Source organism: Erythrolamprus reginae, chromosome Z (assembly GCF_031021105.1).
Source record: "Erythrolamprus reginae isolate rEryReg1 chromosome Z, rEryReg1.hap1, whole genome shotgun sequence".
NCBI lineage: Eukaryota > Metazoa > Chordata > Lepidosauria > Squamata > Dipsadidae > Erythrolamprus > Erythrolamprus reginae.
In genome coordinates, this window is record NC_091963.1 from 25169106 (window position 1) to 25183701 (window position 14596).

At 36.7% G+C, this 14596-nt stretch overlaps 1 protein-coding gene across 1 annotated transcript in view; it reads left to right on the forward strand.

Annotated features, from left to right (window-relative positions):
• Positions 1–14596, forward strand: part of ARHGAP21 (Rho GTPase activating protein 21) — a 100085-nt gene that overhangs the window by 74063 nt on the left and 11426 nt on the right. The window contains 9 exon segments of the mRNA XM_070729248.1: positions 2840–4763; positions 8497–8658; positions 8755–8854; positions 8950–8986; positions 9457–9582; positions 11109–11387; positions 12470–12534; positions 12612–12760; positions 14413–14561. Of these exon segments, the coding sequence (XP_070585349.1) occupies positions 2840–4763; positions 8497–8658; positions 8755–8854; positions 8950–8986; positions 9457–9582; positions 11109–11387; positions 12470–12534; positions 12612–12760; positions 14413–14561 (2991 nt within the window).

Consider the following 14596-nt stretch of genomic DNA (forward strand, 5'->3'; position numbering starts at 1 on the left):
TCTGGTTTTGTTGCATTACCTCTATCAAAAGGTCTATTTTGCCATTTCTGCAAACTCTATCATCTAAGCATAAAGATTGTACCTTATACATGGAATTCTTACATATTTGATATTACTGTAAAACATTTACTTTGATTTATATATTTTTCTATATATGGTGTTTTCTTTTGAAATAATGAATGGTCATAAGAAAAATAATCAAAATTTGTTATCATTGCCATATTCATAATAACTTATTGATTAATTACCTAAAATAATAAATTACCCACATTTCTTATGGCCTCCTACTCCAAAAGATTCTGATTTCCAAAATATTTAGCTCCAGATGTATGTGACATTTTGTTATATATTTTAAAGGTTTTTTTATTTTTTAATATTTTCCTCTGTGCTAATAGGAAATGAATCAGGAAATGGCTTGCAGTGATGATTATATCAGGCTTACAGCTTCATACTTTTTTCAACCTTTTTTTAATGTCTGTTTTTCAGAATATTGCAATTGTGCAGGTTTAAGAATAAATATGTAAGCCTACATTAGACTAGGGAGGCAGTATAGGCATCTTTTGGAGTGTCACTCAATATGTTGTTTCTTTAAAATGCATCATTGCTTAATTTTCCAATGCATTTTTCCAGTGTGTCTGCTTTCCTGTTTTCTTCTCCTAATCTGAGAAACACACAAATGCAGAATGAATATTTTCTGGTATAACTAATGCATGCAAATATACCATACAATTGAAACACAGCTAATTCCTAATTTGTCAGGGAGGGAACAGTCAAGACGTACTAAATGAAAATAATCACATGGTGGGCGTGTTTCTTTTTCTTTTTTAATGAAAATTATTCTGAAATCATCTTTCTAATGTCAGATGTAGAGTCAGCTGACAGCTTGTGGCTCTGTTCAGATTTATGAGAGGAAGGGGTGCACAGATTTAAAATGCATAATAAAGCTCTTGTTTCGTCATCTGGAAGCAGGGATGGTAGCAGCTCAGACAAGATGAAAGACTGTTATGTTGCTGTAGCAGAAGGGATGCCTTGTGGCACAAGCAGAGGGCTCCGTTTGCAGCACGAAAGATGCACTGAAGCACACAGCACAAACGTGTTTTCTTTTTTTCTGGAAAGCTAGGGAATAAATGCAAGGAGCAGGTATTTTTAAAAAACCTGAGTGACATGCTCACAAGGAGGCTGAAGTTATTGTGTGTGCTCCAGTGTGCCTCGGTCGTCTTGGTACCTTCCAGTGAAATCGGTGTAGCTGTATATTTAGCTTGCTGTGTATCCGGCTTCAATATGACAACATAATTCTATCTTTACATATATAGGCAGCTTTTACTATGTTTTCCTGTTTTGTGCCAGCTGCAGTTTTCAAAGGATATCAGAGCACTGGTAAGAGTGTACTGTAGCCATTTCCCTGATTTTTTTTGTAAGGCATGTGTTTCTTCGTAAATCTGCAAGGAGCTGGATTGTTTAAAGCCTGCAAGTTGCTGAGAGCAAGCTAGATCTGCTGGTTAGCTGAATCTCAATTGTAATAGCTATTCTGTTAATTACTTTAATATATGCCTGTGTTAAAATTTTGGATTATTTGTTTTTCAGAAAAAGCTTATAATACTTTGTTTGCATTTAATTATTGCTCGCTGTGAAATTTATCAAGCTATGTGTTTCAAGTGGCTCACCTTTTCATCGTTAGCACTTGGTCTTGATCTAATGTTTATGATTGCATTTAGTCTTGTACAACCTGTCTAATGCTAAGGCAGGGCATGTTGATTTCTCTGAATGGAGCATGTTATGGTTTGAGAAGGAAATGCTGTATTACAGTATCACACACAAGCTATGTTTGTTTATTTTAAAAGCACCAGGAAAAGGATTCCTGCATTGTTAATTCTTATTTTTAAAAAATTATTACTTCAGAAAGTCGTTGAAAAGTATAAAATAATAGTGTTTGCAATTTCTGGTCAGACCTCGAAAATATGGCATTATTGATAGTTATACAAATAATGTAATATAAAAGAAAAAATGCAAATTTTAAAATAAATATTTCTTTTAAGAATGATGTTTTAAAAGTATAAGATGAAAATGATGAAGTATATAAGGAAAAATTAGCATAAGACAGACTGTGTTTCATGCTTAAGGGGTGCTTGAAAATACTTACCAGTATGTACATTCAAGATATCTTTTGAGTTTAAAAAATGGCACTAGTGTAAGGAATATGGAATTTATATAAGTAATATGTAAGTTTATTCAGGGGGAGGGTGGGCGTTGGCTGGCAACAAAGACATTGCCACTGTCTAGTCATGTTAGATATAGGAATTGTGCCTTTTAGAGAAGCCAATGGATCAAATGCAGAGGCTTCTTGCTGTTTCTATGTGACAACAAACTGCAAATTTAACCTGTCGATATTTATAGAACCTAGCCTCTAGATATAAAAAATATCAAGGGGAGGGGAGAAGAAATTTTAAAATGTCATGATGGAAAAATAGTTCATGTTTATAATCTCTCTTTTTCTTCAGCATTTGCTACAGTTTGCTACATACACATCACACACACACATACACACACACACACACACACAGGAAGAGAGGCAGGGGAGAGAAGACAGGCGAGAGAGAGAACGAGAACGTGCTTCTTTTTGGAGACTTTTCATGAATATTTTTATCCATGGAAAACAATAATAGAAAAATATTGAAATAAGTCTTAGTAGAGAGCACCTCTTTCACTATTTTTTAAAAATAGGAAGTCCATTTCTGTCAAGGAATTTAACTTTACCGTGTTCATGCCTGTGAAATAGCCTGATGGTTTTCCACTAAATGCTTACAGTGATTTAATTTCTTTTTAAATTTTCTGTGCACAGGCATATTCCCAGGATGCGTACCAGAAAGGCAATGAAGCCTACACTGGTAATGCTCTTTACATACCTGAGCCTCCACCAATAAGTTATCCTCAAGTAACATATCCAGCTCCTGTCCTGCCATTACCTATGGAGAAAGCACCTCCTGATTTATCACTGGAAAAGCAATCAAACATTAGAGGTGTACCGACCTCAGCACAACCTGAAAAGGCCAGCAGAAAGAAAACACAAGTGCCTCCATCTCCAAAAGATATTGCAAAATCCAACACAGCTGTCTGTGTTTGTAATGAGACCATAAGAACGGTTGTTGTGCCTTCTGAGAAGGATGTAGACTTTTCATCAGTTAGAACAAACCACACTAGTCCATCACACCAGACGGAAAATATAAAATACAATTTCAAGGAACAAACCTCTGTAAAATCCAAACCACGAACCACTTCACCGTCCTCTCCAATGTCCACTGCCATTGTACTTCCTCAGACTCCGCTTACAAAACCAACAGATTCCCCAGAAGCAACTTATGATTCTGCAAACTATCAAGGGGAGCCGGAAGGAGCTTCAGGTTGCAGTTCTCCTGCTCAGAGTGGAGATTCTCCCTCTGTTAATATTAATCACAACACTTCTCCAAGTGCCCATCGTAACATAGACTGGAAAACCTACAAAACCTACAAAGAATATATTGATAACAAACGCTTTCCCAAGTACGGTTTCAGAACCATACAGGAAAGGTTAGATAGTTTAAGAGGCACATCTCCACATTCAATAGATTTCTGTATTGGCTCACAGGTACGCTGCAGAAGCACCTCTCATGATAGGAGCACGCAGTCTCTTTCTGTTCGGCAAAGGAGCATTTCCCAGGAAAGAGTTAAGGATACTCTATTAATCAAAAGATGGCCAAGAAGTGCTTCGCAAGATACTTTAACTTCACCAGTTATCAGCCCTCGAAGTCGCAGGGCACGCTCCTGGAACTATGTAGGCAGACAAGGTGAGGCAGTGGAAAATGCTCACAGTGAGGACCTTATTGCAGATTCAAGCACAGCCAAAAAATTTACATATGAATGTACTGGACTTTCTGATCAAAATGATCCTCAAGGCATTTATGAAACTTCGTTTCAACATATGTTTCAGGGGTCCCTTAGTGATTCAAAATTTTCGGTGGCTCCTGGTGCTTACACTTCAGGTGGCAGGCAAATGAGCCACCGAGTCTTAGCACCCTTTGCTCAATTCCAGAAAACTTCAACTGATGTAAAATTGCTGCAGCCTTCCAAGGATTTGCCAGTCATTGGAGGTTCAAACTCTGCAACTGTTTTTCAAGAAAGATCGCCTCGCTCAACAACTAGAAGCACAAGAAATGGTTCTTTGAAGACCTGTCTACGTTATGCCACAAAGCCATCATTTCCTTCTAATCAGAGTCTGGATAGTGCTACAACCACAGACCAAAGAGAAATTAATTATGTGCACTATAGTGGTTTGCCAACTCAACAGTCCAGGAAAAATGCAGAAAGTCCACCAATTCCCAAACTAGACATGAGCAAGTCCAATATTTCCCCCGTTTCCTATACAGCTTCTGTCAATTTTGTCCCACAAGTTAACGAGCACTTAACTACCTTGGTTAACTTAGATGTTTCTGTCAGACAAAAGATTCAGAATTTTGAAACCGAAGCTATAAAACAGTCTGAAGTTCAAGCAACAGAGACAAATGAGGATGAAGTGGTTCTGCGGGAAAAGTCATCTGGCAATCAAACCCCACAACTTTTGCGACATCAGTCCTATCTTTTAGCTGTAAATGGTCAAGAGTCTGCCTCTGAGACCACTTGTTGGTTACCCAATGATGCACGGCGGGAAGTTCATATAAGAAAAATAGAAGAAAGGAAAGCCTCTTGTTCCTGCACACCTTATGATTCCTTGGCATCAATTCCATTCATAGGTGAGCAAAACAATTTTTATTTCTCTGAATTTGTGATATATTTGGATCTCCCATTTAATCCTTTGGCATTATTGTATTGTGTAGGTTAATTTTAAAAATGCATTCAAACTCCATGGTGCCTGCTGGGGTCCTTAAACATTCTACCAGTTTATTATTCCCAGATCAGATTCTCAATCATTTTATTCCAAGGCTTATACACATACAAAAATAAGACTAAAACTGCACTAGAGGAAGACCAGTGAAGAATGATCCCACGTTTTTGAGGCCTAATATGGGGGAGGGGAGATCAGTATTCTTAATTGTATAAGATTGTTAAATTGCACCAAATTTATTATAAATCATAAAGATTTGAAACAATAATAATGTCTTACTTCTTTTCCCCAGCATGTAGACATCACAGCATCTACATTTTCTTAATTGGATATCCTATAATTTGTGCAGATTATTTTGACTACTTGTTTGAAGCCTTTCAAAATACTGTAGCCATTTCAGAAAAAAATCCTGGGCTGCCTTTACAAACACTTTGGAGTTTGCCTTATTTCTGTTTTGCAACCTGCATTCATGAATATTACACAAAATGCAAATAATTCCTAATGTCACCTCTGATTGATAATTGCAAGCAGTATATAGTTGTATTCATACCTAATAGATAGGAGCATATCCCTGGGGTTTACGCAGGGGTCAAGTGCTACCGTTTTGGCTCTGTTGGGTCCTATTGGTAGGGGCAGGCGCCAGTGGTTTGGAGAATCGGTAACATCAGCAGTGTGAGGCTCTGCCCCAATGCCGCCATTTTCTTTTTTAAATCCTCTGTGCATGCAAAGAGAGTGAGAAAGCGCACATCGAATGGAGCGAGGGTGAATAAGCATGCACTTCCCAACTGGTAGGAAAGGTAAGTAGATTTCACCGCTGGGTTTAAGTATTGAGAGAAGAAATTGCCATGTTGTAAACTACTTTGGAAGTCCTTTTAAGCTTCTCAAAGGTTTCTTTTTCAGCAAGAGAGACTAAAGTCCCTTGGATATTAGGAGGTAAGTCAGGTGCATGGCAAAGTGGTCCTAATTGTAATATTGAATTATACATATTTTAAAAATCTGATACAAAGTTCATTTGGAAATTGGATACTCTGTGACTGCCTCACAATAAAATTGTGGTTTAATCTTAAAAGCATCAAGAGGCTTTTTAAAGCTGAGCTTTAACTCTCATGATTTTTAGAAGGTTTTGTCTAACTACTTGTGATATAGCTTTATCGGAATATCACACAACATACTGAAATAAAAATAGAGTTTCTTCAACATAATTTGATTAGTTTTTGTAAGTAAACAAATGAAGACTTCTGAAAGATTGGCATCTGAAATTTATTGGCTAGTGAAAAAGAGTCCATGAAATAACATAATTAGAATGTTATGGCTTCCTCGGCTATATCCTTCACATTCTACTGCATTTCAGATTGTCTAATGTGAAGCTCATTGAAGGAAGACTGCTTTGCATATTTTGAACAAATGGACAGTGTTTTGGGTCAAGAACTTGTGTATCAGCTGATGGGACTATAGACATGTTTTTTTGCCTAATGGTACAATAGAATTATTTTTTATCAACCTTTTTACTTTCAGTTACATATAACTAACTTTGGCTTTAAGGATTCTAAATACAGTGATCCCTCGATTTGCGCGTTCTCGATTAGCGCGAAACGCTGCAACGCGGTTTTTCAAAAAATATTAATTAAAAAATAAGTCCGCTTTTTTTTCCCTACACCACGGTTTTTCCCGCCCGATGACGTCATACTGATTGCTGATTGGCCAAAATCAGGAAGGAAGGAGGGAGGGAGAGAAGGGAAGGAGGGAGGGTTGCCATTGCCATTGCCGCCAGCGCTGCCCCAAGAAAGCCGGTGAGAGGAAGGAAGGAGGGAAGGAGGGAGAGAGAGAAGGGAAGGATGGAAGGAGGGAGGGTTGCCATTGCCATTGCCGTCAGCGCTGCCCTGTGGGTAGCGGCGAGGAGCCCGGAAAAATCACCATTGCATTGCCAGCCTCCGAACTTGCGTCGCTCCACCTTCTGCGCATGTGCGGCCATGGAACAAAGGGCGCGCATGCGCAGATGGTGTTTTTACTTCCGCATCCAGTATAACGCGGAAATCGGTTAGCGCGGGAGGTCTTGGAACGTAACCCCCGCGCTAACCGAGGGATCACTGTATACCTTTTTAAATAGAAATGCAGTTTACAGTATGGTTTGATTTGCTCCAAGTAAAGGATTTCTTGGTCAAGGTATTGAATGTGAATGAAGCTTGAAGCATAAAAATAACATGCCGCATTACAATATCATTGTTTCTAGAATCTTATGTTGAGAAGATATAACAAAAACCTATTTATAGATTATAAGAAATCTATCTTTTTTTTACAGATGTACATTTTGGACACCCGTTATTTAAAAACTCTGAGAAATAAAGCCAGCATTGTTAAATTACAGTTGTTTAAATTTAATAAAAACTAATTCATGTTTTTTAGGTTCAATGCGCCAATTTTGAAAGATTTTACCTCTATAGGTATATTTAGGTTGTAAAACAAGGAATCATGGAATTACTAAATCTTCCTAGGATAGAAAATATTAAACAACTTTATCTGCCAAGTTAGTGTATGCATGTGGGAACTAGAATACTTGAGTAATAAACCCATTTCCTTAAATCAGAGCCATCAATTACTTTGAAAGCACAGGGCAATATGTGCTTTTTTGTTCATACAAAAAATAATCACTGTTTGCAAACTGCTTGATTATCTCAATTGGCCTTTCAGCAACACACCATATCAGAATGCACAACACCTAGAACTCTATATTTGAATTAATCATAAGAAAAAAATGCTCACATTCACTACCTTGGGTTCTTTATAATTCTGTCTTATACATGGAAACCACAGTGAAAATCCCTATCACTGTTTCAAAGGTAGGCTTTGTATTATTTTGTGGAACTATTTCAGATTTTTGCAATTTCTACAACTCTGACAAGCTTTCAAAACATTTAGGTTTTAGAATATGAAGGATAGCTTTGGTGGCAATAGAAATTACATGATGCTGGATATGTACAGCCTGTGACAAATTATATCAGTAGTTACTAGAATTGACACGTAGCACAGCAGATGTTGATATTTCAGAGATTATGTTGTGGATTTGATTATTTTAAAAGGTTCATTGGATAATTTTAGCTTCTTACTTAGATTTTCTATAAGAATAATAGCTTTTTCCTTCTTTTGCTGATAGTTCATTATATTAAATGGGATTATTATTCTTGGCAAACTTTAAAACAGTTTCATTTTACTGTTGCATTTATTTTAAAATCTTATTTATGCCAGCCTATCTGTTAAAAAGATTTGTCTATCTAAAAGGTTCATTATTTTGATAAATTTATTTTATTTAAAATATAGATGACCCTGCTATTAAAAGTTTTTTCTAATGAAAGTGTATTGATTCAGGTCAGCCTTTGTTCAATTCAATATTTGTCCAAATTTTGCATAAATGCAACTGTTTATATTTTGTTTATAATAATATAATTGTTAGTGAATAAATTCTTTAACTTTAAGGGAATAAGAAATAGTGCTTTTACTATTATAATTACAAGCAGTTCTCATATACAGAATATGCAAAAGTACCTTCAGAACATTATCCTAGGAGATTCTCCTAGTTTTCCCGTATTCAGCCAACTCTTGTCCTTTTTACTAAAATATGTTAATTTGTTGTATACTTTTTATAGATGAGCTGACCAGTCCGAGCATTGACCTGGACATCACCCACATTCCAGCTTCTGCTGTTATTTCACCACCTCCTTCACGAGCAATGGCCACCACCAGTGCTGTTCCTTTGAGTTGTACTGCTCTTGTACCTTTTATTCGACGTCAACTGTCTTCTGGCCATGGTTAGTATAATGTTTCAAGTTGTTTTAGCTAAATTCAACAAAACCTGCTTATTTTAAAAATATGTTGGGGGGGGGGTGCTTTTGCTTTACTTACAGAATCAATTAGAACTAGTGTCCTAGATGATCAATTCCCTGCAAAAAATGAAAGGTCCAAATCTTATGATGAAGGACTTGATGACTATAAAGAAGGGAAAAGGTAAGAATACCTATAGTATAAATATGCATCACTGGATGTCTTATTTAGGAATTTCTATAAAGATGTCCACTAAAATATCTACCTTACATCTATAGGGCCATAAAGCATGCACCGAGCTTAAAGGAAATTAAGGTCAGTTACTTTATTTTCAATGTTCATCTGCTGTGTAAATAACATTAATATTGTATGACTAAGCATTAAGTTGCACCTAGGTATGTGTGAACATAGACTGCTAAAGTTTTGTGATGTTTTTTTGGGGGGGAGGATTAATGTCCAAGCTTAGTGGACAGAGTTACTGACTTTTTCCAATTAAAAAGATTAGATAGCATTTGATGAAAAAGTCCTCTTTTTTGGCTACAGACAGGATATCACACTCTGTAGTTAACTTTAGAATTGTTACTACTTCCTTGTGTATTAAAAGAAAACCAACAGCACTTTTTAAAGTAATTCATTGGGATTCATTGAACTACTGACTGACTGGAATCTATTATTCCATCCAGCTAGTTGTCTGTATTCCCACCTGACAGATGGAAGGGAAAAAGAAGAGGGAGATCTTGAATTATTGGCGTATGCTGAAGCAGGTTTTATTATGTTTTCTTTAGATTTCAAATAGGCAAGCATTTTCGGAAAATGCAGGATTCAGAAAAGTATCGTCTTCAGAAGTCTTTAGTGACACCTCCAAAGAAGGATATCTTCATTTTCGGCATTTAGTTACAGACAAGGGGAAGGTACAGTTTTTCCAAACCACAGCTAAGTGTAAAACCTGTCTTCTTATACATATTCAAATGTTTTCCTATAGGCTTTTCATTTCATTCCATATGAAAAATACTCGAATACTTGCTTGTTTTTCTTTTGGCAGAAACTCAACTTTTCAAACTTTCCCGTTAATCTGCATAATCTGCATAATCTGGTACAGTTGTTGCAATCTTCCTGTTCTTGAAGTGTTAAAAAAAACTTATAAAATTAAACACAATGAAATTCTCTCAATGCTCTGCAATTCCATTGCTTATCTTACTGATATTTTCATCATAAGAGATTTTTTGGGGCTGCTAATACATAAATTATTAAGATTTTTTTTTTCTGTTTCAATGTAAAAAATCTCAGTGATATAAAAACAAGTCCTGTCTTATTGGTACTCCTTGATAACTTGTCACTTTTGATTTGGGAAATATTAAATTGGCATTATGACAATTAACCTATTAAAAGATTATATCTAGTCAGGGCGCTTTAAAGCAGTGTTTTTCAACCAGTGTGCCGTGGCACACTAGTGTGCCGTGAGACATGATCAGGTGTGCCGCGAAGCTCAGAGAGAAAGAAAGCAAAAGAGAGAAAGAAAGCAAGAGAGAGAAAGAGAACAAGAGAAAGAAAGAGAGAGAGAGAAAGCAAGCAAGAGAAAGCAAGCAAGAGAGAGAGAGAGAGAGAGAAAGAGAGGGAGGGAAGGAGAGAGAGAGAGACAGAGGGACGTAGGGAGGGAGAGAAAGAGAGCAAAAAAGAGAGAAAGGAAGAGAAAGAAAGAGGGATGGAGAGAGAGAGAGAGAGAGAAAGAGGAAGGAAGGGAGAGAAAGAGGGAGGGAGGGAGAAAGAAATAGAGCGAAGGGGAGGAAGAGAGAGAGAGAATTTTTTTGTCCAAACTTTTTTTAGCCCCCCCCCCCCCCCCCCCCCGCTCAATGTGCCCCAGGGTTTCGTAAATGTAAAAAATGTGCCGCGGCTCAAAAAAGGTTGAAAATCACTGCTTTAAAGCATCAGCTCTAACCTTTTAGGCACCAGGGACAATTCCATGGAGAAAGGTTTTTCTGCAGACTCTCAGGGCTGGGGTTTTGTTTGCTGCCTGCATCCTGTGGATGGGGTTTTGCTTGTTTGCACAGTCCAGTTGCTGGCCTGCTTCAGTCCGGCGCTGTTCCACAGATAAGGGTTGGGGATCACTGCTTTAAATCACTCTCCGAGGAGTTTGCAAATATCAGCAAATTTCTCCCAACAATCTATGTCTTCATTTTACCTACCTCAGAAGGATGGAAGGCTGAGTCAATCTTGAGCTAGTAACAGCAGGCAGAGTTTGCCTGCAATGCTGCTTTTTAAGCACTGTACCATCCTTGCTGCTTGTTTGATGGCAGTATTCTTAATTATTATCTATTTATCAAATTTTTACACCACCCATCTCACCAACGTAGGTAGTTTACAAATGTTAATGTATAATATACTGTGCACACTCCTCTTGTTTTCTTAAATAAATACTATTCTTGATCCTGTTTTCTAGAGAGTTGGTGGGAGCATCCGGCCATGGAAACAGATGTATGTCGTTCTCAGAGGGTGTTCATTATACTTATACAAGGATAAAAAAGAGCCAGCTCTGCTTTCTGAGGAGGAACAGCCCATCAACATCAATGCTTGTTTAACAGACATTTCATATAGTGATACCAAGAAGAAGCATGTATTTCGGCTTACTACATCAGACTGTGAATACCTGTTTCAAGCTGAAAATAGAGATGACATGCTGGCATGGATTAAGGCTATACGGGAAAACAGCAATGAGGAGGTTGGGTTCTTGTTAAGAATTTATTCTACTTGTTCTATTTTTCAGAGATCATGTTTTTCCAGACCCATTATGCATTTCCACATGGTCACCCTGACATGCAATAAATACAAGCTAATGCTATTAAAAATCCATAATCTCACAGGCTTTTTTTTATAAAAGTTGCATGAGGTTTCAGTGTTCCTACCAGGGAAATAATACATACACTAAAATGTGAGAGAATTATATTGGTAAGAGTCTGTACGAAGCAAAAAGAATCATTCACACCTTTGACATTTGGCCATATTATTCCAAATAGATTATGGTTCGGCTAACATGAAATGCAGCTCATTTAGATTGACAGGACTTCAGACAAGGAAAAGCCTTAAAGTACAACTTGCCCCAAAGTTACGCAATCCTCTCTCCTCTTCTGTGCCTGAGTCTTTGATATTCCTTATTTATACTGCATTTGGATTCAGTTGTACCTACGGGCAGTGTTCCTTCTAATTTTTTTTTGGGGTGGGCAGAAAAGTATAGTGTCTGAGTGGCAGTCCCTTCGGGGACAGAAATAATAAACAAACAAACAAACAAACAAATAAAAAACCCACCCTGTTTTGCCTCAGAGAATTTCAAAATAAAATAGTGTACTGTGTGTCTATAACAGTGAGCTCATAATAGGGCAACTCTATCAATATCAAAATGCCACTTAAATAGTTGAGGTAGTTTCAAACTAGATTTTGATTTTCTTTTTCTCTTCCTTACTCCCATTCTTTTTCTTTCTCTTTTCCTTCCTCTCTTTTTTCTATCTGTTTCTCTCTCTTCCTCTCTCTCCTTCTCTCTCACTCTTTCCCTCTCGGCTTCTGGGCAGGTTTGGAAAACTCTGAGTTGATGATGATTTTTAAGTGAGCGATTGCTCACTGCTCAGCTTAGAGGGAACTATTCCTACGGGTTTCGCATCTCCCCATCTTTTTTGCATAGCCATTTCCTTATGCCTTGCACACATCTGAGGGATGTCCTGCTCCTGTCCTATATATGGCTAGTTAAGTTTTAATTTGTGGAGTTGTGCAAAACAGGAATTCCAAAATAGTTATCTGTTCATTTTGCAGGATACAGGTGTCTCGAGCAGGGATCTAATTAGCCGGAGGATTAAAGAATACAGCACAATTATGGGGTAAGCCACCACAGTACCATTTGAGAGCTCAGTTAGTCCGTACATGGATTTCCTGCTTTTAAATATTTTTTTTTCAGTGCTTCTAGTGGCAAAACTGAGCCACTTTCAAAACCATCCCGACCGAGCCTAATTAAAAGACAGACATTCCTTGGCACTAAAACTGAGCAAAGAACTCAGAGTCCACATTCTCCTAAGGAGGAATCAGAAAAGAAATTCCTTACTAAAGGTATTGTATATTGAATATAAGAATACTATTACTTGCTCTAGGTTTTCCTATTATACTGAAGGAAGCCTAATGGTGAGGACACTAAGTATCATGGGGTTTGGAGTTTCATGGACTATTAAGAGAAGTTCATTGAATAAATATCCTATGCTTTGATAAGTAATGATGAAACTCCTTTTGCACTGGGAACTTCTGATTATTCCTTGTTTATAAGGAAACTCCAGATCAGAAACAATCTGGAAAATTATGATTTGAAATGTGCATGCCTGTGGGGTAGAATTGAAAAGGGAGTGGGATAAAATAGGCCGAAAAGGGCAAATGGAGGGAAGTATACCTATATAAAAAGGATAGAACCATTTCATTCTGTAGTTGTGATAATTCCATATCATTTTGGGAAAGAAAGTTGATAAATACAGAGTATCTTCTGTTTTGTTATGAAGTCACGAAGCTTTGGAGATATTTGCAACCTTCTGTCAAGGAAAATGGAAATGGCAGTGGGATCGGTAGGAATAAAACCATCATTCTCTGATTACTATACTCAGAACTACAATTTTGTTTTTCATTGTAGCAATTTTCAATGCAACCTGTTTTATAAAACAAGGTTGCTTGTTTACATCTAATTGTTTTCTTATTTATATAAATGTAATAAACATAGCATGCTCTTTTGCTAAGTATTTGAATTAGGTCTCATAAGAATATTGCATTATTGCTTTTAAAATTTCTAGCTTAGGTAGTTACTTGAAAGTCAGAAGAGATATTTAAGTATGGATACTAGGTTAATAAAGAATGTATTCCCACTCCCCCCCAAAAATCTCAAAAGTAAACCTTAACACATAAGAATCTTAATACAGATAAGAGCCCCTTCTTGAATTACAAATTCAATACATGGATTTGTACCACATTCAAAATGTGGGTTTCTGTCTGTATTTTAGTTTTACAAGACTTCTAAATTAAAATAGATTTAGTAGCACGGACAGAATTTTGTACAGTTTATAATTTCATTTTATGGTTTATAATGTGCTAACCATGCTTCTTGATATTTACGCTTTGCTTATAGTGATTTTTTTTCAAGCTTTTAAAATGACATTTATTTATTTATTCAATTTCTACAGCCACCCATCGCAACCAAGTGACTGAATAATGTATTCAGGCATTCAAAATCAAGTAATGATACACTGGAAAATTACATGAGATTTGTAAAATCCTTGTTTACTCATTTGTACTCTAGTCTTTTACTCTTATTCTTCCTTGTTTATATATTTTCTCGGTATGTAGTATACACACACACACATATGTACATAGGCATGAGCGCATGCATATAAACATGCACACACACACAAATACACATACAAGTACCATTTTGTTGATTGTGTCAATATATAAATTATAAATTGTTTGATTTATGTACTGTTCATAAAGACTGCAGATGCCACCATTATTTATAATTGCTAGACGTTGGTTGCTAAGGTTGTGGTTAACCTGTGGCCTGATTGTGGAGAAGCTATAGTCTCTAGTCTGTTTCAAGATTTAAATGTACTAGGTATCTTATACATCTATTATTTTGATGGTGTATTTTGATCATTATGTCCAGTTATATTCCGTTAGCCTTCTGAAGGTTTCATATGACTTGTTTTCATTTTTGTTCTTCCTTGAAGAAAAAGATGAGACAAGCCCACCCAAAGATAAAGGTACATGGCGAAAAAACATTCCAAGCATCATGAAAAGAACATTTGAAAAGAAGTCATCTGCAGCCTGCACATTTGGTGTCAAACTAGTTGATTGTCCCCCAGCAGAGAGCAATAAGGTCTTCTCTTTTTTTAAAAAAGTCATGCATATTGA